General features: G+C 40.9%; 1 protein-coding gene across 1 annotated transcript in view; it reads left to right on the top strand.

The window, feature by feature from the left end:
• The first annotated feature begins 847 nt into the window (after positions 1 to 847).
• The window catches only part of ZNF100 (zinc finger protein 100), a 56,728-nt gene continuing 38,353 nt past the window's right edge, over positions 848 to 19,222 (top strand). The window contains exons 1-2 of the mRNA XM_030809433.1: positions 848 to 1,031; positions 2,691 to 2,783. Coding sequence (XP_030665293.1) covers positions 1,029 to 1,031; positions 2,691 to 2,783 — 96 coding nt within the window. The 5' untranslated portion in view covers positions 848 to 1,028. The remainder of the gene's footprint in view (positions 1,032 to 2,690; positions 2,784 to 19,222) is intronic.

The raw sequence follows: 19,222 nt of genomic DNA, 5'->3' as shown, positions 1-19,222 counted from the left end.
GAAAGGTGGGCAACAGGTGGCCAGCAGTTGTTTACCTGTGGCTATTTTATTCCTACTGCCCTCAGCTCTTTCTGTGGGCACTATCTGGTCCACCCTAGGAACCAAAGAGAGATGTTTGTAGGGAGAGTCTCTTCTTTCACTCTGGCGGAAAAGAGATGTTCAGGCCCTTCACACCGCTGACATCAGAGCTGCACTTCAATGTGACAGCTATTGTCCATGTGTGGCTACTGGGTTCCTACAATGTGCCTAGTCTGAAATGCGATATGCTAGAAAGGTAAAATACAAATTCAGTTTCAAAGATTTAGTTCCAAATATTTATATACTTCATCAATAATTACATATTTCTCACAAATTAAAATGATAATATTTTGAATATAATGGGTTAATTACATTGTTAACAATCAGTTCAACTTGTTTCTTTTTAAAGTTTGGCTACTAGAAAATTTAAAATCCACATGTGGTTTACATTCATTTTAGATGATTTTCTCTTTTCTAAAATCTCAGGCTGCCTCCTCAAAGGGCCAGAAGCCAGGAAGGTCATAAAAGCTGAAATTTTAAAATAATTGTTATATTCTTTTCTTTTGTGTATAGCTATATAATGTATTATTTATTTATGCATATGACCTTATACACAAATTTAAAGGCAAATACTCTCTGGGATGGGCCTGGCTCAGCTGAGGGAGGAAGCCCTGTCAGAAGAGAGGGCAGCCTAGGCTGTCACTCTTTCTTCATTGAGCCCAGCATCTGATCATATCTTCTGTCACTCAAAGCCTGACGGGGCGGGGATTTAAGCATTATCCAACCAGGGACGCTGGGCTGGAAACCGTCCAATCAGGCATGCAGCTGGAGCGGAGTGGACGGCTTCCGGGTTTGGCGGGGCCTTTGTCTCTCGCTGTAGCGGGAGTTCCAGGTTTCGTCCTCATTTCTCTGTGTCTTCTGCTCCTAGGGGCCCAGCCTCTGTGGCCCTGTGACCTGCAGATATTGGGAGATCCACAGCTAAGACGCCAGGACCCCCTAGAAGCCTAGAAATGGTGAGAGTGCCCGGTCCGACATCCCGAGAGACGGCGAAGGGGCTGGTTGGAACTGGTGGGAAGTAGCTGTGGCGGGACTCAGGCCTCTTCGCAGTCAGCTTCACAATCTGCGCCCCGAGTTCTCCTTGCCCAGCTCGGCCTCCGCCCCCTTCAGCCAGAAGATGGCGGCTGCGCTGACAGCCGGGACCCCAGGCGTCCTGTCTCTTCCCTGCGTAGTGACTGTGCCCTGGCCTGGAGCCCTCTCTCGGCAGCTCTGCACCCCGCAGCGCCGAGTCTCTCTCAGATTGTGCAGGGACCACGGGAGGATCGTCAGGGGAAAATCCTGACTCGGGGTGCGGGTTCATGAATGGGAAGAGTTTTGGTTCGTGGCTTTCCCAGTTCCTCTTTTCTCCTATTTAAAAATGTATGGGAGTCACTGCACAAATATTAAAGATTTTTTTTTTTTTTTTTTTTTTGAGACGGAGTCGCTCTGTCGCCCCGGCTAGGGTTCAGTGGCGCGATCTCCCCTCACTGCAACCTCCGCCTTCCGGGTTCTGGAGATCTCCTGGCTCAGCCTCCCGAGTAGCTGGGATTACAGGCGCCTGTCACTGGGCCGGCCTAATTTTTTTGTATTTTTAGTAGAGACAGGGTTTCACCTCGTTGGCCAGGCTGGTCTTGAACTCCTGACCTCGTGATCCGCCCGCCTTGGCCTCCTAAAGTGCTGGGATTACAGGCGTGAGCCAATGCGCCTGGCCTAAAGAATTTAATCAAACAGTGATTCAAGAATCATAGAGTATCCAGCTATGGTTTGTAGTTTGTTGTCTATGGGAGAGGCTTGAAGGAAAATCTTTTATAAAATGCATGATGAAGAAAACTAAATTTAGTAATTGGTTAGTTACAGTAACGTAGTTTCTTAATTTGTACAATACAGGTGAAGATTTCCTGGTTGTGTAATCAGAGGTTAATTAACAGTTTATAGTTGTTTAAGCCTACATTTTCTCTGAATGTAGTAATTTAAAAAAATGCACCTGAGTTAGATTTTTTTTTTTTTTTAAGTAGGAACACAGGGACTAGAGACACCTCAGTCTAATTGCCTGTCACTTAATTATTTTCACACTCCACGGGGAACTGATTTTCTGCTGCATTTTTCACCTGTGCCCCAAGCAGGTTCTTAAGTCTAACCCCCGTCCTCCATTTCTCCAGCCTCACTCTGGCTTGCAGTAAGATACTAAATTTCCAATTTCTTCTGGCATTCCCAAATGCCAACTTTTCCTCCCTAATTCACATTATCACCTATTTGTCTTTTAATGTACTTGTTTATATCATTTTTTAATTGTTTTTGACAAAACATTAAATGGCACTTTTAAGAAGATTTGTTATCCGTTTGTAAGTATTTTCCATGAAAAGGCAACAAAGACTAATCCTCTGACACTGTATTGTAGAAAATCTCTGTGTCTCTTTTCCTTTTACCTTCTCTAGGCACAGAGATCTTATCAGAATGTTTTTGGGTCAAGGTTTTGGTTTGGAAAAATCTGTGCGGTGATGTGTCCTCAGCCACCCTTTAGTTTTTTCCTGGTCCTGGGTTTCAGTACTATCTGTGGATAAACGAAGATAACTGCCATGGTTCTGTCAGCTAGAGTGCCTAGTGAATGTCAGCTTCTGGTTTATTTTCTCCCATAGGATGACCTGAGGTATGGAATGTGCCCTCTCAAGGGAGCAAGTGGATGCCCTGGGGCTGAGAGGAGTCTTCTGGTGCAGTCTTCTTTTGAAAAGGTAAGCCCTTGAGACATTAAAATTGTCTTCACCCAACCCAGCTTTCATTTCTTGGAGACACGTTGCTGGTCACCCAATCAGATGCTGGTATTGAGGGGAAAACACAAAAATAATTTCTGCTCCCTGGATCATCTAAGAGGGGGGCAGAAAAATAGTGAAATAAACATAAAGAAAAATATTGGGATAAAAAGTGAAAATTTTGTTACCAAAAAGTATTCCAAAAGACAGACAACAACAACAGAACTGACCCCAGTGAGATGGTGTAAGAGCTTGCAAAGTAAAATGCACCTGGGGCAGTCACTGGGGCATAGTGCAGTGTCTTCTGAGTGGGTGGTTCTTGAGCACATAAGTGAGCAGGGTGGGTGGAAGAATCTCTCCAGTGATTGAATGACCTGACTTGAAACATGAGTCAGATACATCTATTATTTAATCAGCACTGCCACTACCTAGGTTTGTCACCTTGAAGATATTTATCACTTATTTTGACCTCAGTTTTTTAGCTGTAAATTGCATTATATTAGTAGGGCTTGAAAGGTAGAAAAATATTTACAAATGTCATAAAAGAGGTGGGTTTCAGAAAAAAATATCTGATCATATATTTCATTTGTTAAAAATTTGTTACAAATTCTCATTTACCTTTTTTCCCAGAGTGAGTTAGGAATTTTCTCAGGTGTGTGTTTTTTTTTTTTTTAAAGGCTGGGTGATTTCAAACAGAATTTCAAGGCTTAGCTTTTAGAATGCTACTCCCAGGCAAAATCTCTCCATTTTAGCTGTAGAAAATGAATACATTTCCACAAGAAAATGTGGTGGATAATCGGTGAGTTACATAGATTCATTAAAACATCAGTTTCTTTTTTTTCAGGGTAAATTTGTGACAGTGAATATCTGTGTTCAGATCCTGTTACATTGATTTTTGAGTTTCATGCTAAATTTTATGAGATGAAACTTGGTACTGTCTAGAAGTGCTCCCATATGACTCATTGCTTACAAAATAATTTTAAATGGAATTAATAAAGTAATACATTTATTGTCTGGAAGAAATAGATACTTTTGCTTTTTTTTTTTTTTTTCTTCCTCACACGGAGTCTGGTTCTGTCACCCAGGCTGGAGTGCAATGGCACCATCTTGGCTCACTGCAACCTCCGCCTCCCGGATTCAAGTGATTCTCCTGCCTCAGCCTCCTGAATAGCTGGGATTAGAGGTGCACCACTATGCCTGGCTAATTTTTGTACTTTTAGTAGAGACAGGGTTTCACTATGTTGGTCAGGCTGGTCTCGAACTCCTAACCTCGTGATCCACCCGCCTCGACCTCCCGAAGTGCTGGGATTACAAGCATGAGCTACCACACCTGGCCTGATACTTTTGCTTTTCTTATTGAGGTATAAAATGTAAGCACCTTAAAATTTCCTTCCCTTATATGAACACTGTTTGAATAATTTTGCTGGATTTTTCAGACACTTAGTTTCAACAAGTGAATAACTCTTAACATGGAAATTAGAGCTTGGTCCCAGTGACTCAGAGCTAAGGCTAATATTGAGCCTGCAGAAGGAGTTTATTAATGGCCTTGTTAGTTTTTTCTGGGGAGTCTCTCCTGCAGATGTCCCAGCCTTCTCACTGCAGCCATGGAAGAAGCCTGCTGAGAGAAGCTACAGAGTCCTGGAAAGCTGCGGGCCCACAGGCAGATGCAGTTAAGGTTAACATAAAAGGGGATTGGGAGCGTCTCGCTGATGATGAAGTTGTTATTGTTTTAAGGCAGTTTCTAGACTTTGTAATATATAACCAAGTTTGATTTATTTAAAAAATTTGAATTCCAAAAAAGTATTGGAACAGGAGGAATACCAACTATAAAAACTTTAAGAATTGCCAAGTTTAGGCAGACAAGGGCTTTCTTTCATACAGTGGAGCAAACAAGATTAGAGAGAAGGTGGGAAGGGAATGGCAGTTGGAGATTGAAAAGGTTTGATTTTAGATTAGAGAATGTTTTACCCTGAAGTCAGCATGTTCTTAGGAGGGGCAGAGAATGAAGTTGTAAGTTGGCTCAGATTGAGGGTAGCTCAAAGTTCAGGAGCCCATGTAAAATTTTATTTAGACCACTGAAGATAAATTTAGCTGATTTTTTCCCCCCCGGGATGGAGTCTCACTCTGTCGCCAGGCTGAAGTGCAGTGGCGCAATCTCGGCTCACTACAACCTCCGCCTCCCAGGTTCAAGCGATTCCTTTGCCTCAGCCTCCCAAGTAGCTGGGAATACAGGTGCATGCCACCACACCCAGCTAATTTTTGTGTGTTTTTAGTAGAGACAGGGTTTCACCATGTTAGCCAGGATGGTCTCAATCTTCTTGTGATCTGCCCACCTCGGTCTCCCAAAGTGCTGGGATTACAGGCGTGAGCCACCACGCTCGGCCTTAGCCAATTTTTTTCATGAGAAAAAGAAAAAAATATATGCAGAGATTTTACTGAAAAGGGTCCCAATCCAAACCCCAAGAGAGGGTCCTTGGATTTCACTCAAGAATCAAGGTGTGTCCACAAAGTGAAAGCAAGTTTATTAACAAGAAATAAAAGAATGGCTTACTCTTCAGGCAGAGCAGCCCTGAGGACTGCTGGTTGCCCATTTTTATGGTTATTTCTTGATTATTTGCTAAACAAGGAGTGGAGTATTTATGCCTCCCCATTTTAGACCCTAAAGGGTAACTTCCTGATGTTTCCATGGCATTTGTAAGCTGTCATGGCACTGATGGGAGTATAGCAGTGAGGATGACCAGAGATCACACTCATCACCATCTTGGTTTTGGGGGGTTTTATCCCACTTCTTTACTGCAAGTTGTTTTATCAGCCAGGTCTTTATGGCCTGTATTTTGTGCTGATCTCCTGTCTCATCCTGTGACTTAGAATGGTTAACTATCTGGGAATGCAGGCCAGTAGATCTCAGCCCTGTTTTACCCAGGCCCTATTCAAAATGGATTTGCTTTGGTTCAATATGCCTCTGACATTTTCCCCCTCTATTATTATTTTTTTTAAACAAGGAAACCCTTAATCCTAAGGGTTGTAGTGGGACGAAGATCAATCTTCTGTTACTACTTTCTGCTGAGTAGAGGTGATGATATTCTTGCCTAACTATTAGGGTCTTTTGTATTTGAGGTAGAGAGGAGCTCAATCAGAAAGCATCAGTATGAGGAGGGCCATTCCTAACTCCTAGTTCCAACAATAGGTGATATCTGGAAGATTAGTAAGTGTTCACTTTAAGAAAACACCCAATAAGTTTATTCTGCATTTCTACACAAGGAATACAATGGCAATATATTCTACAACAGTAAAGCAAAATAAGCAAAATTATTCCAAGTAAACTTAAGAAAGCTTTTCATGAACTGGGCATTTGTTGGAACCGAGCTGATAGGAAGTTGGTGGCTGACTGTAATGTCTTCAGAATTCAAACAGTGATCCAGATTTTTACATAACCCATCTTATGACACTATTAGTAGTAGAAAGAGAAAAGCTAAGCTTTGTGACTGTTTTGTTTAGTAGTGCTTTGTTTTTCTTATTTTGAGACATAGTCTTGCTTTGTTCCCCAGGCTGGAGTGCAGTGGCATGATCTTGGCTTACTGCAACCTCTGCCTCCTGAGTTCAAGTGATTCTCCTGCCTCAGCCTCCTGAGTAGCTGAGATTACAAGTGCACACCACCATGCCCAGCTGATTTTGTATTTTCACTAACTCTTAACCTCAAGTGATCTGCCTGCCTTGGCCTTCCAAGTGCTGGTGAGCCACTGTGCTTGGCCTACTGATGCTATTTTAAAAATATCTTTCAGATTCATGCTTTCTGACCAGCTCTAGCCACAGACTGAACTCTGTGAACTGTATTGTCTCCAAGACGTGAGCAAAGCAAGATCAGCAGGATGTAGGTTGGGAGTGGGTGGTAGATATTACCTGTTGTGTTAGCCACCAAATTAACATGAAGAAGTGAACTGCTATGGCTGGAAGGTATGCCATCTTCAAGTTCAAAAATAACTGCAAATAAACATAAGACAATGTGAAGTGTGAACATAAAAAAAAAAAAGTTTTAGTCTTATACTTGGCCCGATTATTTCTATGAAGTGTAGCAAGAATAATTATTTTTCACATAGGCCTTTTAAATTGGCTTTGATGGAACCTTGTTTCATAAAAGGAATCTCAAGATAAGAAATTTTTTTTATTTACAACTAGCCAGGAACCCTGTACAGGGGCTGTGTAGACAAGGTATGATACCAGTTTTCCCATGGAGCTTTATTGGTTCTACAAGTCAGGTTTAGTTCATTAAAGCAAAGTATGTCATTCTAGTCAAAAGCCTTGGTAAAATAACAAGTTTCTCTAATTGTGTCCTGTTGTGAAAGAAAACAGTTTCTTATTGCACTTATATAAATAACTAAATTGTTGTTAAGTTCAGAATACTCACAAATATTTTCCAAATTTTTTTCACAGATGTATACTTTACTCAATTGTTAAAAGGTGTGAATAGTTCAAAAGAATAGTTTTTTTTGACTCTGAAAAACAAAACAAAGGATCAGTGATGTTTTAGGCAAAGTCAAAAAATATTACTTCAGTCTTCTATTAGTTCAGTCCACTCAGTTAATTCCTGTTCTGTTTGATAGTTATGACCATTTTAGTTCTCCATTAGTATTGAAAGTTCTTCCTCAGGCCGGGCACGGTTGCTCACCCCTGTAATCTCAGCACTTTGGGAAGCTGAAGCAGGCAGATCACGAAGTCAGGAGATTGAGACTATCCTGTTTAACATGGTGAAACCCTGTCTCTACTAAAAATACAAAAAAAAATTAGTGGGGCATGGTCGCGGGCACCCGTAATCCCAGCTACTTGGGAGGCTGAGGAAGGAGAGTAGCATGAACCTGGGAAGTGGAGCTTGCAGTGAGCCAAGATCACACCACTGCACTCCAGCCTGGGTGACAGAGTGAGATTCCATCTCAAAAAAAAAAAAAAAGAACTTCCTCTATTCTAATGTCACAATTTCTAATGTTATCAGAAACTTGCATTTAAGAACATCTATCAGTGTCTTATAGTGGACTACAAATCATCTTTTGAAGAGGATCAACACAAGATGATTGTCTGGATGGCAAAGTCTTAGGGCAGTTACGGTAAAAAAAAGATTGACAAGGAAATTTGGTTAGCTTTGTGGCATACAATGATTTTAGGTAACAATTGTAATTATTATTATTATTATTATTTTTTGAGATGGAGTCTTGCTGTGTCCCCTAGGCTGGAGTGTAGTGGCGCAATCTTGGCTCACTGCAACCTCCACCTCTCGGGTTCAAGTGATTCTCCCGCCTCAGCTTCCCAACTAGCTAGGACTACAGGCACCTGTCATCACGCCAGGCTAAGTTTTGTATTTTTAATAGAGACGGGGTTTCACCATGTTGGACAGGCTGGTCTTGAACTCCTGACCTCAGGTGACTCACTAGCCTCAGCCTCCCAAAGTGTAATTATTAATAACATACACTTAGTCATATTAGAATTATAGCAATTTCCTTTTTTTTTTTTTTTTGAGACGGAGTCTCATTCTTTTGCTCAAGCTGGAGTGCAGTGGTGTGATCTTGGCTCACTGCAACCTCTGCCTCTTGGGTTCCAGCGATTCTCCTGCCTCAGCCTCCTGAGCAGCTGGGACTACAGGTGCATGCTACCATGCCTGGTAATTTTTGTATTTTTAGTAGACATGGGGGTTTCACCATGTTGGCCAGGCAGGTCTTGAACTCTTGACCTCAAGCGATCCGCCCATCTTGGCAACCCAAAGTGCTGGGATTACAGACATCAGCCATATTGCCCAGCCGTATAATTTTGAAACACATACCAATAGCATATTTATACAAATATAGTCCAGAAAGAGTAAAACATGATTTCACATTTGACAATGTTTCCTGTATGATTTTTATACTAAATAATCCAAATTTCACCATTATATTTGTGTATTAGTGATGTGAAACCCAGTGGCTTGATCTCGGCTCACTGCAACCTCTGCCACCCACGTTCAAGTGACTCTCCTGCCTCAGCCTCCTGAGTAGCTGGTATTACAGGTGCCTGCCACTCCGCCTGGCTAATTTTTGTATTTTTGGTAGAGACAGGGTTTCACCATCTTGGCCAGGCTGGTCTTGAACTCCTGACCTCGTGATCCACCCGCCTCAGCCTCCGAAAGTGCTGGGATTACAGATGTGAGCCACTGCCCCTGGCCTTAATGAATCTTCAGACAAATTTATCCAGTTTTAATGTTTGACCATAAGGTAATATTCTCATAAAACTTTTATAACTATTTACAGATTTTTTGTTGTTAAAGGGTTGATCAGTGCTTTAAGAGAACGTTGTCATTTTTATCTCAGTGTTCAATATATATTAAAACTGGATAATACCCCTTTAACTTTAGTCAATACGCTCACAGAATCTCTTTTACAATTAAATGTTCAAAAATTATCCACAATTTGTTAAAACTTTCAGTTTTATTCTATCTAATTTAAAACAACCTTTTAATCTAGACAAAGAAATCTACATTTCTATTTTTTATAAACTTTTTATCAAAAACACATTTCATTTTCTTTGCATACCTTGCATGTAAAATTGTTTTATAGTAGTCAAAATTACATGTTACAATGTTAATTCTTAGTAATTTTTACCTATGGTGAAAACCTTGATAAGTAAGGGATTTTAGTCATGTACTAGGTATGGAGTCTAGGACCCAGGCACAAGTGTAGATAAGGTCTGACTCCAGTGTATTAATAGTTAGAGGGTGTAGCTAATTCCATGTGCCCCAGGCCTTACCTAGCTGTCAAGCTGGCAGGTCTTAGTGGCATTTTATGAAGTATTCAGAAGGTCTAATCACCTTTAAATTGTACAACATTTCTTGTATAAAATCCCTTTCATGAATGCTTTCATTTCTTATACAGACTACCTACAATACGTTTGGACTTTCTGATTTGTCCTAAACATCCGTCCTTTTTAAATAACCAGTCATTTTATTTTAGGAAAATAATTTGCTATACAAGATTTTTTTTTAAATATATAACCTTTTTTCTTTATAACCTTCTTTGTATAGTTAGGGGTCATGACTAATTCCATATGTCCCCAGGCCTTATTTAGAATCTAATGGCTTCAAGATAGGAAAATTGAACAATTTTTAAAAGTCAAAGAAGCAGTTTATGACCTTAAAGTATTTGGTAAACCTAATATCTGACCTGTATAATTTTGATCAAATTATATTTTGAAGACATTTTTCCAGTAATCTTTAAAACTGCTTAATTCCCAAAAGATTACTTGTCACATGTACTAAAAGGCATTACACTTTTTACTTTTCTGACAAAATATTTAAGTTCTTATTTTTTTAAACCAATTAATCAGAGCTCTTTTGTATCACACACACAACACAGAAATATACAGACAAAAGATTCAGTAGTTGTAAGGTTTTTCCTTTGTTATTTTCTTTTTTTTTTTTTTTTTTTTTTTGAGACGGACTCTAGCTCTGTTGCCCAGGCTGGAGTGCAGTGGCGCAATCTCGGTTCACTGCAAGCTCCGCTTCCCGGGTTCACACCATTCTCCTGCCTCAGCCTCTCCGAGTAGCTGGGACTACAGGCGCCCGCCACCACGCCCGGCTAATTTTTTGTATTTTTAGTAGAGACGGGGTTTCACCGTGGTCTCGATCTCCTTACCTCGTGATCCGCCCGCCTCGGCCTCCCAAAGTGCTGGGATTACAAGCGTGAGCCACCGCGCCCGGCCCTTTGTTATTTTCTTAATTGAATTACTAGCTTCAGAGTGGATTCCAGGGCCAGGAAAACATGTAGTTCTTACAGCCTAAAAAGTAAACACAGCTGGAAGGCAAAACAGATCCTCTAAAACTAAGGGTTCCATTTTAAAATCAGATCATGGATCCAAAAAAGAATCAGTTCATTCCCATGGAAATCTAATTTCTCAGTTGGGTGTGGGGACATCCCCATACTTTTTATGTGGTCAAGGGTATGTTTCTTTTATCCAAACATGAAGAGCTATTTCCCCATAACTGCTATTAGCCATCCTCAAAGGTATAATTCTTCCCCCTTATTATATACCAAAGTTCTTTCATATGTGAAATAATTTCTGATAACCCCAAAAGTAAAAAATGTGAGATAATGAATGCAAAACACAACAGAAACTCAGATGTTGAGAGAGATCTATCCACTTTCAATTCCTGGGGTTTCATGAGGAGAAAAGGGTGTTTCCCAAACAGGGTCTGTGATACCTCCTCTGTTTTTCCCAAGGAATGTTAGGTCAAACACAATAAAATGGAAGATATTCAATCTTTTTGATGTTTTACTGCATAATAAAATTATCATGCAGTAAAAAGGGGACTTTTGGGGGGCGTCCAGTTCTATGAATTCTAACATATCTGCAGGTTTGTGTAATCCACGATATAATCAGGATGCTCAACGGTTCCAACAGTCCCCACAACAGCCCCAGCCATCCCATCTTGCCATGCTCCCCTCCCCCGACAGGCTGTTAGAGCTTGAATATCTGCTTTTAATTAAGACTGACTTTTAAGCATAGTGCTCTTTTAAATTTCTTATTACCAGACTTTAGTCAGGTCAAACGGCCAATATCTCTGGCTTTTGAACTTACCAAAAGCAACCTCACAGGTATTCTGAGAAAGGAGAACTTAAGAGGGTTCCTAGAAAGAAAGAGAATCTACAAATGGTAAAGGTCACTGAAATATCAAACAAGAAAGTACTCATTCCCTAAGTTGGAAATTGAACCCTGAACCTGGGCCACCATTGTGATGGTGTAGACCAAGAGAAAGTACTGTCACATGGTTACAACGTCAAGCTTCCAAGGACATGACTGACCAGCTTGCTGGGCCATCTTAAACCTATGAGGTCCTAGGCCAGCATTCTATCCTGAGGTACCCGCTCTTAATGACAGAACCATACAGAAAGACATAGCACAAAGTACAACAGATTTGTTATATCTTAACTAGTATCACAAATGCATTTTCCAATTAAAACTTTACAGAGGAGATAAACAGTGACTTTTGCCATTCATTCAATCAGTTTGCATGTATATAGACAGGCCAGAATTTTGTTTGGTGAGAAATTTGTACCCTTCTGCCAGCATGCCAAGCTTCTGGCTTCCTTTTGCCTGAGTGGCCCTAGTGACATGGCTGGCTGCACCACAGCACTGGGGGCCAAGCCACAACACAAAGGAAAATTATCTTTTTTCATTTTGGCCAGAGCAAAATATGTGTGACAAAACATAAATTTTTTGATATTGATTGCCTCTCTACTTAGCAATCAATGTCAAACTGGCACGCCTTAAACTTGCCCCGGGTTGGGCCCTGTTATCATTAATTCAACCTCCACTCAGGAGTTTGAACTTGTGGTCTCTGGGCAAGATGGTCATCCTGAGTAATAGAAAAGATAATAAAGGGAAAGGAGAGAAAAAAGCATTGCCTGTGGCAGGGTAGGGAAGGCAAACAGCTCAGGGAGGCCAGAGAAAGACCCACCAATTGCAGCGACAATGAGAAGTTCATGTGGCTGCTTGTCAGTAGGAAAAGGATTATTTCCACCAGCAATCCCATCAGCTCTCAAGTTTTTCCTTTTGGAGAGGAAAAAAGCTCCCCGTGTTCCATGGTCCTGTAGATGCCTAATTCTGTCACCTGTAGCTACCAGCAAAGAGTACAAGACAGCTTAATAAAAAAAGAATAGCAATTAACATCCCATAGTACCAAACCAGTTCTTAGCTGAGAGGGACTTTACTGAGAGAGGTGTCTAACCTACATCTTAGGAAGGCCTATAACCTTCCTAAGTTGGGCCTCAAATCCAAGTTCAGTCAAGCATCCTTGCCTTTTATTAAGAGGAGCCTTTAACCCACTCTGTCTTAGGAGAGACTGTAACTCCCCTAAGTTGGGCCCCTAACCCAATCCCATCCTTTACCCAGGTGTATGCACGCTACTCACTCAGAGTCAGCCATTAGTGCACACAGATGGTTTTCCTTTGGGTCAGAGGTCTTTTCAATATAGTCCCTTTGTAGTTACTGGAAAAATGTTACCAGAAAGAAGTCCTGACCCATACCCCAAGAGAGGGTTCCTGGATCTTAAGAAAGAATTCAGGGTGAGTCCACAAAGTGAAAGCAAATTTATTTATTTTTTTTGAGATAGAGTTTTGCTCTTGTTGCCCAGGCTAGAGTACAATGGCGCGATCTCGGCTCACTGCAACCTCTGCCTCCCGGGTTCAAGCGATTCTCCTGCCTCAGCCTCCCGAGTAGCTGGGATTGCAGGTATGCGCCACCACACCCAGCTAATTTTATATTTTTAGTAGAGATGGGGTTTCTCCATGTTGGTCAGGCTGGTCTCAAACTCCCAACCTCAGGTGATCCACCTGTCTTGGCCTCCCAAAGTGCTGGGATTACAGGCGTGAGCCACTGCACCTGGCCTGTAAATTTATTAAGAAAGTGAAGATATAAGAGAGTAGCTTTCTCCATAGGCTGGTTGTCCATTTTTATGGTTATTTCTTAATTTTATGGTAAACAAGGGGTGGAATATTTATGCCTCTCCTGTTTAGACCATTATGGTGTAACTTCCTGATGTTGCCATGGCATTTGTAAACTGTCATGGCACCGGTGGGAGTGTAGCAGTGACGATGACCAGAGGACACTCTCATCACCATCTTGGTTTTGGTGGGTTTTATCCCACTTCTTTACTGCACGCTGTTTTATCAGCCAGCTCTTTATGACCTGTATCTTGTGCTGACCTCTAGTCTCATCTTGTGACTTAGAATGCCTAACCATCTGGGAATGCAGTCCAGTGGTCGCAGCCTTATTTTACTCAGCCCCTATTCAAAATCGAGTTGCTCTAGTTCAATAGTCTGTGGCTATGTGATAAAAAAGAAAAGAGAGCACCATGTAAGTCATAATGGAAGAGTGTTTCTTTCCATAAACTGTTCCTGGAGAACACAAAGGATGAAAAATTTTATTAATCACAGCTATTTACCAGGGTTATCTATATGTTTCATCTTTCCCCACCTCTTCTTTTTGTTCTATACATTTCTTCTATTTGATTTTTCCTGGGTTGTATCTTTTATAATTGGTGAACATAGCTGCAGTGTTTTGCTGAGTTCTGTGAGTAGCTCCATCAAATTATTGAACTTGAGGAAGGTTGCAGGAGTCCTCAGTCTTTAAACAGTAGCTCAGAAGCATAGATGGGCCTATGGGGTTTGTGACTGGCAACTGCAAAGAGGGCAATGTTATGAGACTAAGCCCTGAATCAGGGTCTTTGCTGACTCTGCGTGGTGTCAGAATTCAAATGTTAGACATTGAGTTGGTGCTAGAGAATTGCTTGGTGTTCAGCAAACTCTGCAGTTTTGGTGCATGGAGATATCATGGAGACCTGGCCTGGATTGGAACTCTTGTTGTCTTGGAATGGGAGACTCTGTTCTCCTCTGTCTAAAGGAGAACAGAGCCTTTCATTGTCGTGTGATTCCAGATCTCCTAGGGTAAGACAGGATGAAAACTTAGAGGAAAGGAACTCTGATGACAGACCCCCTTGTTCCACAGCTATCACCACAGGATTCTGACCCACTCACAAACATACCCACTAGACATTGATGTGTCCACACCCCTCCCAGGACTAGTCATCACCCTTGGGAATTTCACCACAGCATTGTGGATCCTAGTATTTCTTGCCAAAAACACACAAAAGTGTCTACAAGTCTCCTGGCATATGCCAACCCCCAGACAATGAATCTGCAGCAGCAACCTGTTTTCTCCACCAGCCTAGGGTCCTGGACCACCTGTTCATAATCTTCTCTGCCTGCATGGACCCAGAAATAAATCAGAGTACAGCGCCACCTGAGCCACTACCTGTAGAACAAACAATCCAGTTACATTGCATTCTTCCCCATGCATGGGTTTTCTTTTTCTACACGTGTACATGTGCAGAGTTATTATATGGGTAAAATTGTGTCATGGGGGTTTGGTGTAGATTGTTTTGTCACTGAGGTACTAAGCATAGCACCAAAGAGGTATTTTTTTCTGATCCTCTTTGTCCTTTCATCCTCCATTCTCAACTAGGCCCCGTGACTGTTCCTCCTTTGTGTCCATGTGTTATTATTTAGCTCTTACTTACAAATGATACCATGCATTTGGTTTTGTGTGCTGCATGAGTTTTCTAAGGCTAATGGTCTCCAGTGCCATCCGTGTTGCAGCAGAGATCTTAATCTTAGTGGTGTTTGTTTTGTGGCCACATAGTCTTCCATGATGCTTATGTACCATATTTTGTTTTTATTAAATCTTTTCTTTATTTTTTTTAAGACAGTGTCTCACTGTGTCACACAGGCTGAAGCGCAGTAGTGCAGTCGTGGCTCACTTCAGCCTCAACCTCCAAGGCTCAAGGCGTCCTCCTACCTCAGCCCATTAAGTAGTTGGGACTACAGGCACACACTGCCATGTCCACCTAATTATTTTTATTTTTTGTAGAGATGGGGTTTTGCCATGCTGCCCAGGCTCGTCTTGAACTCTTGAGCTAAGGCAGTCCACCTACCTTGGCCTCCCAAAGTGCTGGGATTACAAGAATGAGCTCTGTCATCTGACCATACCATATTTTTTTCAATCTAGGCTACCATTGATAGGCATTTAGGTTTATTCCATGTCTTTGTTATTGTAAACAGTGCTGAAATGAACATGCATGTGCATGTGACTTTATGGTAGAATAATTTATATTTCTTTGAATGTATACCCAATTAAGAGGTTGCTGGGTCCAATGATAATTCTGTTTTTAGTTCTGTGAGGAATCGCCACACTGCTTTTCACAATGGTTGAACTAATTTACACTCCCACCAACAGTGTATAAGCATTCCCTTTTCTCTGAAACCTTGCCAGTATCTGTTAGTGACTATTTTTTTCTTTTGAGACAGGGTCTCACTCTGACCAAGGCTGGAGTTCAGTGGCACATCTTGGCTCACTACAACCTCTGCCTCATGGGTTCAAGCAGTTCTCATGCCTCAGCTTCTTGAGTAGCTGGAACTACAGACATGCACCACCATGCCCTGCTAATTCTTGTATTTTTAGTAGAGATGAAGTTTCGCTGTATTGGCCAGGCTGGCCTGAAACTCCTGATCTCAAGTGATCCACCTGCCTTGGGCTCCCAAAGTGCTAGAATTATAGGCATGTGCCACCGTGCCCAGCTAATTTTTGTATTTTTAGTGGAGACAGGGTTTCACCACGTTGGCCAGGCTGGTATCGCACTCCTTACCTCAAGTGATCCACCCGCCTCGGCCTCCCAAAGTGCTGGAATTACAGGGGTGAGCCACTGCTCCTAGCTTATTCCAGCACCATTCATGAAATAGGGAATTCTTTCCTCATTCCTCTTGTCAGCTTTGTCAAAGATCAAATAGTTGGAGGTGTGTGGCATTATTTCTGGGCTCTCTATTCTGTTGCATTTTTCTATGCATCTCTTTTTGTATCAATATTATGCTGCTTTGGTTACTGTAGCCCAGTAGTGTAGTTTGAAGAGGGGTGATGTAATAATGCCTTCAGCTTTGTTCTTTTTGCTTAAAATTGGCTTGGCTATTCAGGCTCATTTTAGTTCCATATAAATTTTAAAATAGTTAATTTTTAGTTCTGTTAACAATGTTTTTGGTAGTTTGATAGGAATAGCATTAAGTCAGTAAATTTCTTTGGGTAGTTTTGACATTTTAATGATATTAATCTTTTCTATCCATAAGCATAAAATGGTTTTTCATTTGTTTGTGTCATCTCTCACTTTAAGCAGTGTTTGATCATCTTGTCATAGAGATCTTTCACATTCCTGGTTAGCTGTATTCCTAGATAGGGGTGTGTGTGTGTGTGTGTGTGTGTGTGTGTGTGTGTGTGTGTGTGGCAATTGTGGATGGCATTATGTTTTTGATTTGGCTTTTGGCTTGGATGTTGTTGATGTACAGGGATGCTACTGATTTAGTATCCTGAAACTTTGCAGAAGTTGCTTATCAGTTTAAAGAGCTTCTCTGCTGAGACTGTACCAATTCTGTGTCGAACAGGAGTTTTGAGGGAAGGCATCCTTGTCTTGTGCCAGTTTTCAAGGAGGAATGCTTCCCACTTGTGTCCATTTAGTATGTTGGCTGTAAGTTTGTGAAAGATGACTCATTATTTTGAAGTATGTACCTTCAATGCCTAGTTTGTTGAGGGTTTTAAACATGAAGGATCTTAAATTATAGTGAAGGCTTTTTTAGCATCTATTGAAATAATCGTGTGGTTTTTGTCTTTAGTTTTGGTTTATGTGATGAGTAACATTTTTTTCCTCTTTTAAAAAATTTCTTCAAAAAAGCAGGGAGATACACGTGCAGAACATGCAGGTTTGTTACATAGGGATGTGTGCCATGGTGGTTTGGTGCACCTGTTCACCCATCCTCTATGTTCTGTCTCCTCACCATTCACCCCTCAACAGGCCCTGGTGTGTGTAGTTTCCCTCTCTGTGTCCATGTTTTCTCATTGCTCAGCTCCCACTTATGAGTGAGAACATGCAATGTTTTGTTTTCTGTTCCTGTGTCAGTTTGCTGAGGATGCTGGCTTCCAGCTTCATTCATGTTCCTGCAGAAGACATGATCTCATTCCTTTTGATGGCTGCATAGTATTCCATGGCATATATGTACCACATTTTCTTTATCCAGTCTATCATTGATGGGCATTTGGGTTGGTTCCATGTCTTTGTTGTTGTAAATAGTGCTGCAGTGAACATACGCGTGCATGTGTCTGTATCGTAGAGTGGTTTATATTCCTTTGGGTATATACCCAGTAATGGGATTGCTGGATCAAATGGTAATTCTGGTCTAGATCCTTGAAGAATGACCATACTGTCTTCCACAATGGTTAGACTAATTTGCCTTCCCACCAACAGTGTAAAAGTGTTCCTATTTCTCCACAGCCTCACCAGCATCTGTTTCTTGACTTTTTAATAATGACCATTCTGACTGATGTGATATGTATCTCATTGTGGTTTTGATTTGCCTTTCCCTGACGATCAGTGATGTTGAATTTTTTTTTTCTTTTTTTCTTTTTTTTTTTGAGACGGACTTTCACTGTTACTGGCCAGGCTGGAGTGCAATGGTGTGATCTTGGCTCACTGCAACGTCCGCCTCCTGGGTTCAAGTGACTCTCCTGTCTTAGCCTCCTGAATAGCTGGGATTACAGTCATGTGCCACCACGCCTGGCTAATTTTGTATTTTTAGTAGAGACAGGTTTCTCCATGTTGGCCAGGCTGGTCTTGAACTCCCGATCTCAGGTGATCCAGCAGCCGCCTCCCAAAGTGCTGGGATTACAGGCGTGAGCCTGGCCGAGTGTTTTTCATGTTTGTTGGCCATGTAAATGTCTTCTTTTGAGAAGTTATCTGTTCATGTGTTGCCCACTTTTTGATGGGGTTTTCTTTTAAATTTGTATAAGTTCCTTATAAATTCTGGATATTAGACCTTTGGTCAGATGGGTAGATTGCAAAAACTTTCTCCTGTAGGTTGTCTGTTCACTCTGATGATAGTTTTCTTTTGCTGTACAGAAGCTCTTTAGTTTAATTAGATCCCATTTGTCAAATTTTGGCTTTTGTTGCAATTCCTTTTGGTGTTTTTGTCATGAAGTCTTTCCCATGCCTTTGTCCTGAATGGTACTGCCTAGGTTTTCATTTAGGGTTTTTATGGTTAAACATTTAAGTGTTTAACCTATCTTGAGTTACTTTTTGTATAAGTTAATTTTTGTATAATTTTGTAAGGAAAGGGTCCAGTTTCGGTTTTCTGCATATGGCTAGCCAGTTTCCCCAGCACCATTTACTTAATAGAAGATCCTTTCCCCATTGGTTTTGTCAGGTTTGTCAAAGGTCAGATGGTTGTAAATGTGTGGTGGTATTTCTGAGGTCTCTGTTCTGTTCCATTGGTTTTTAACATGAAGGGATGCTGAATTTTATCAAAGGCTTTTTTCTATTGAAATAATTACGTGTTTTTAATTAAGAGTTTATTAGCTTTTAATATAAACATGAGAAATAAATAAATTGTAACATTCTTTTTAAAATAAAACAGCTATCAATACTTGAATCTCCAAGTTGTGAACTCCATAAACAATTTTTTTTTGAGGTGGTAGATTGTAATATTTTTATACCATTATTTGTCACTTATTTCTGTGTCCTTTAAAAATGATGGAAATTGCAGCACAATATGATGTGAAACATTGCTATAGTAGAGGAAGTATTCCTGGCCCAGGAATGCTTTGCTTATAAGCAAGATTCCTAGGATTAGATTTGAGAAAGTAGGAGAAATAGATTTCACATAATTGAGAACACTAATCTCCTTTTAGTTTTTCAAATTTAGATGGCATTATCAGTCTCCTAAAATTATTTGTTCCTTGCCTTTTAAAGCCTGAAGTAAGTGTTCCTAAGGGTTATGTAAGTTATTTCTTAAATAGCAGGACTTAATGGG

Source organism: Nomascus leucogenys, chromosome 3 (genome assembly GCF_006542625.1).
Source record: "Nomascus leucogenys isolate Asia chromosome 3, Asia_NLE_v1, whole genome shotgun sequence".
NCBI lineage: Eukaryota > Metazoa > Chordata > Mammalia > Primates > Hylobatidae > Nomascus > Nomascus leucogenys.
Note: the sequence above shows the minus strand (reverse complement) of the source record. Positions and strands in the feature narration are given on the sequence as shown.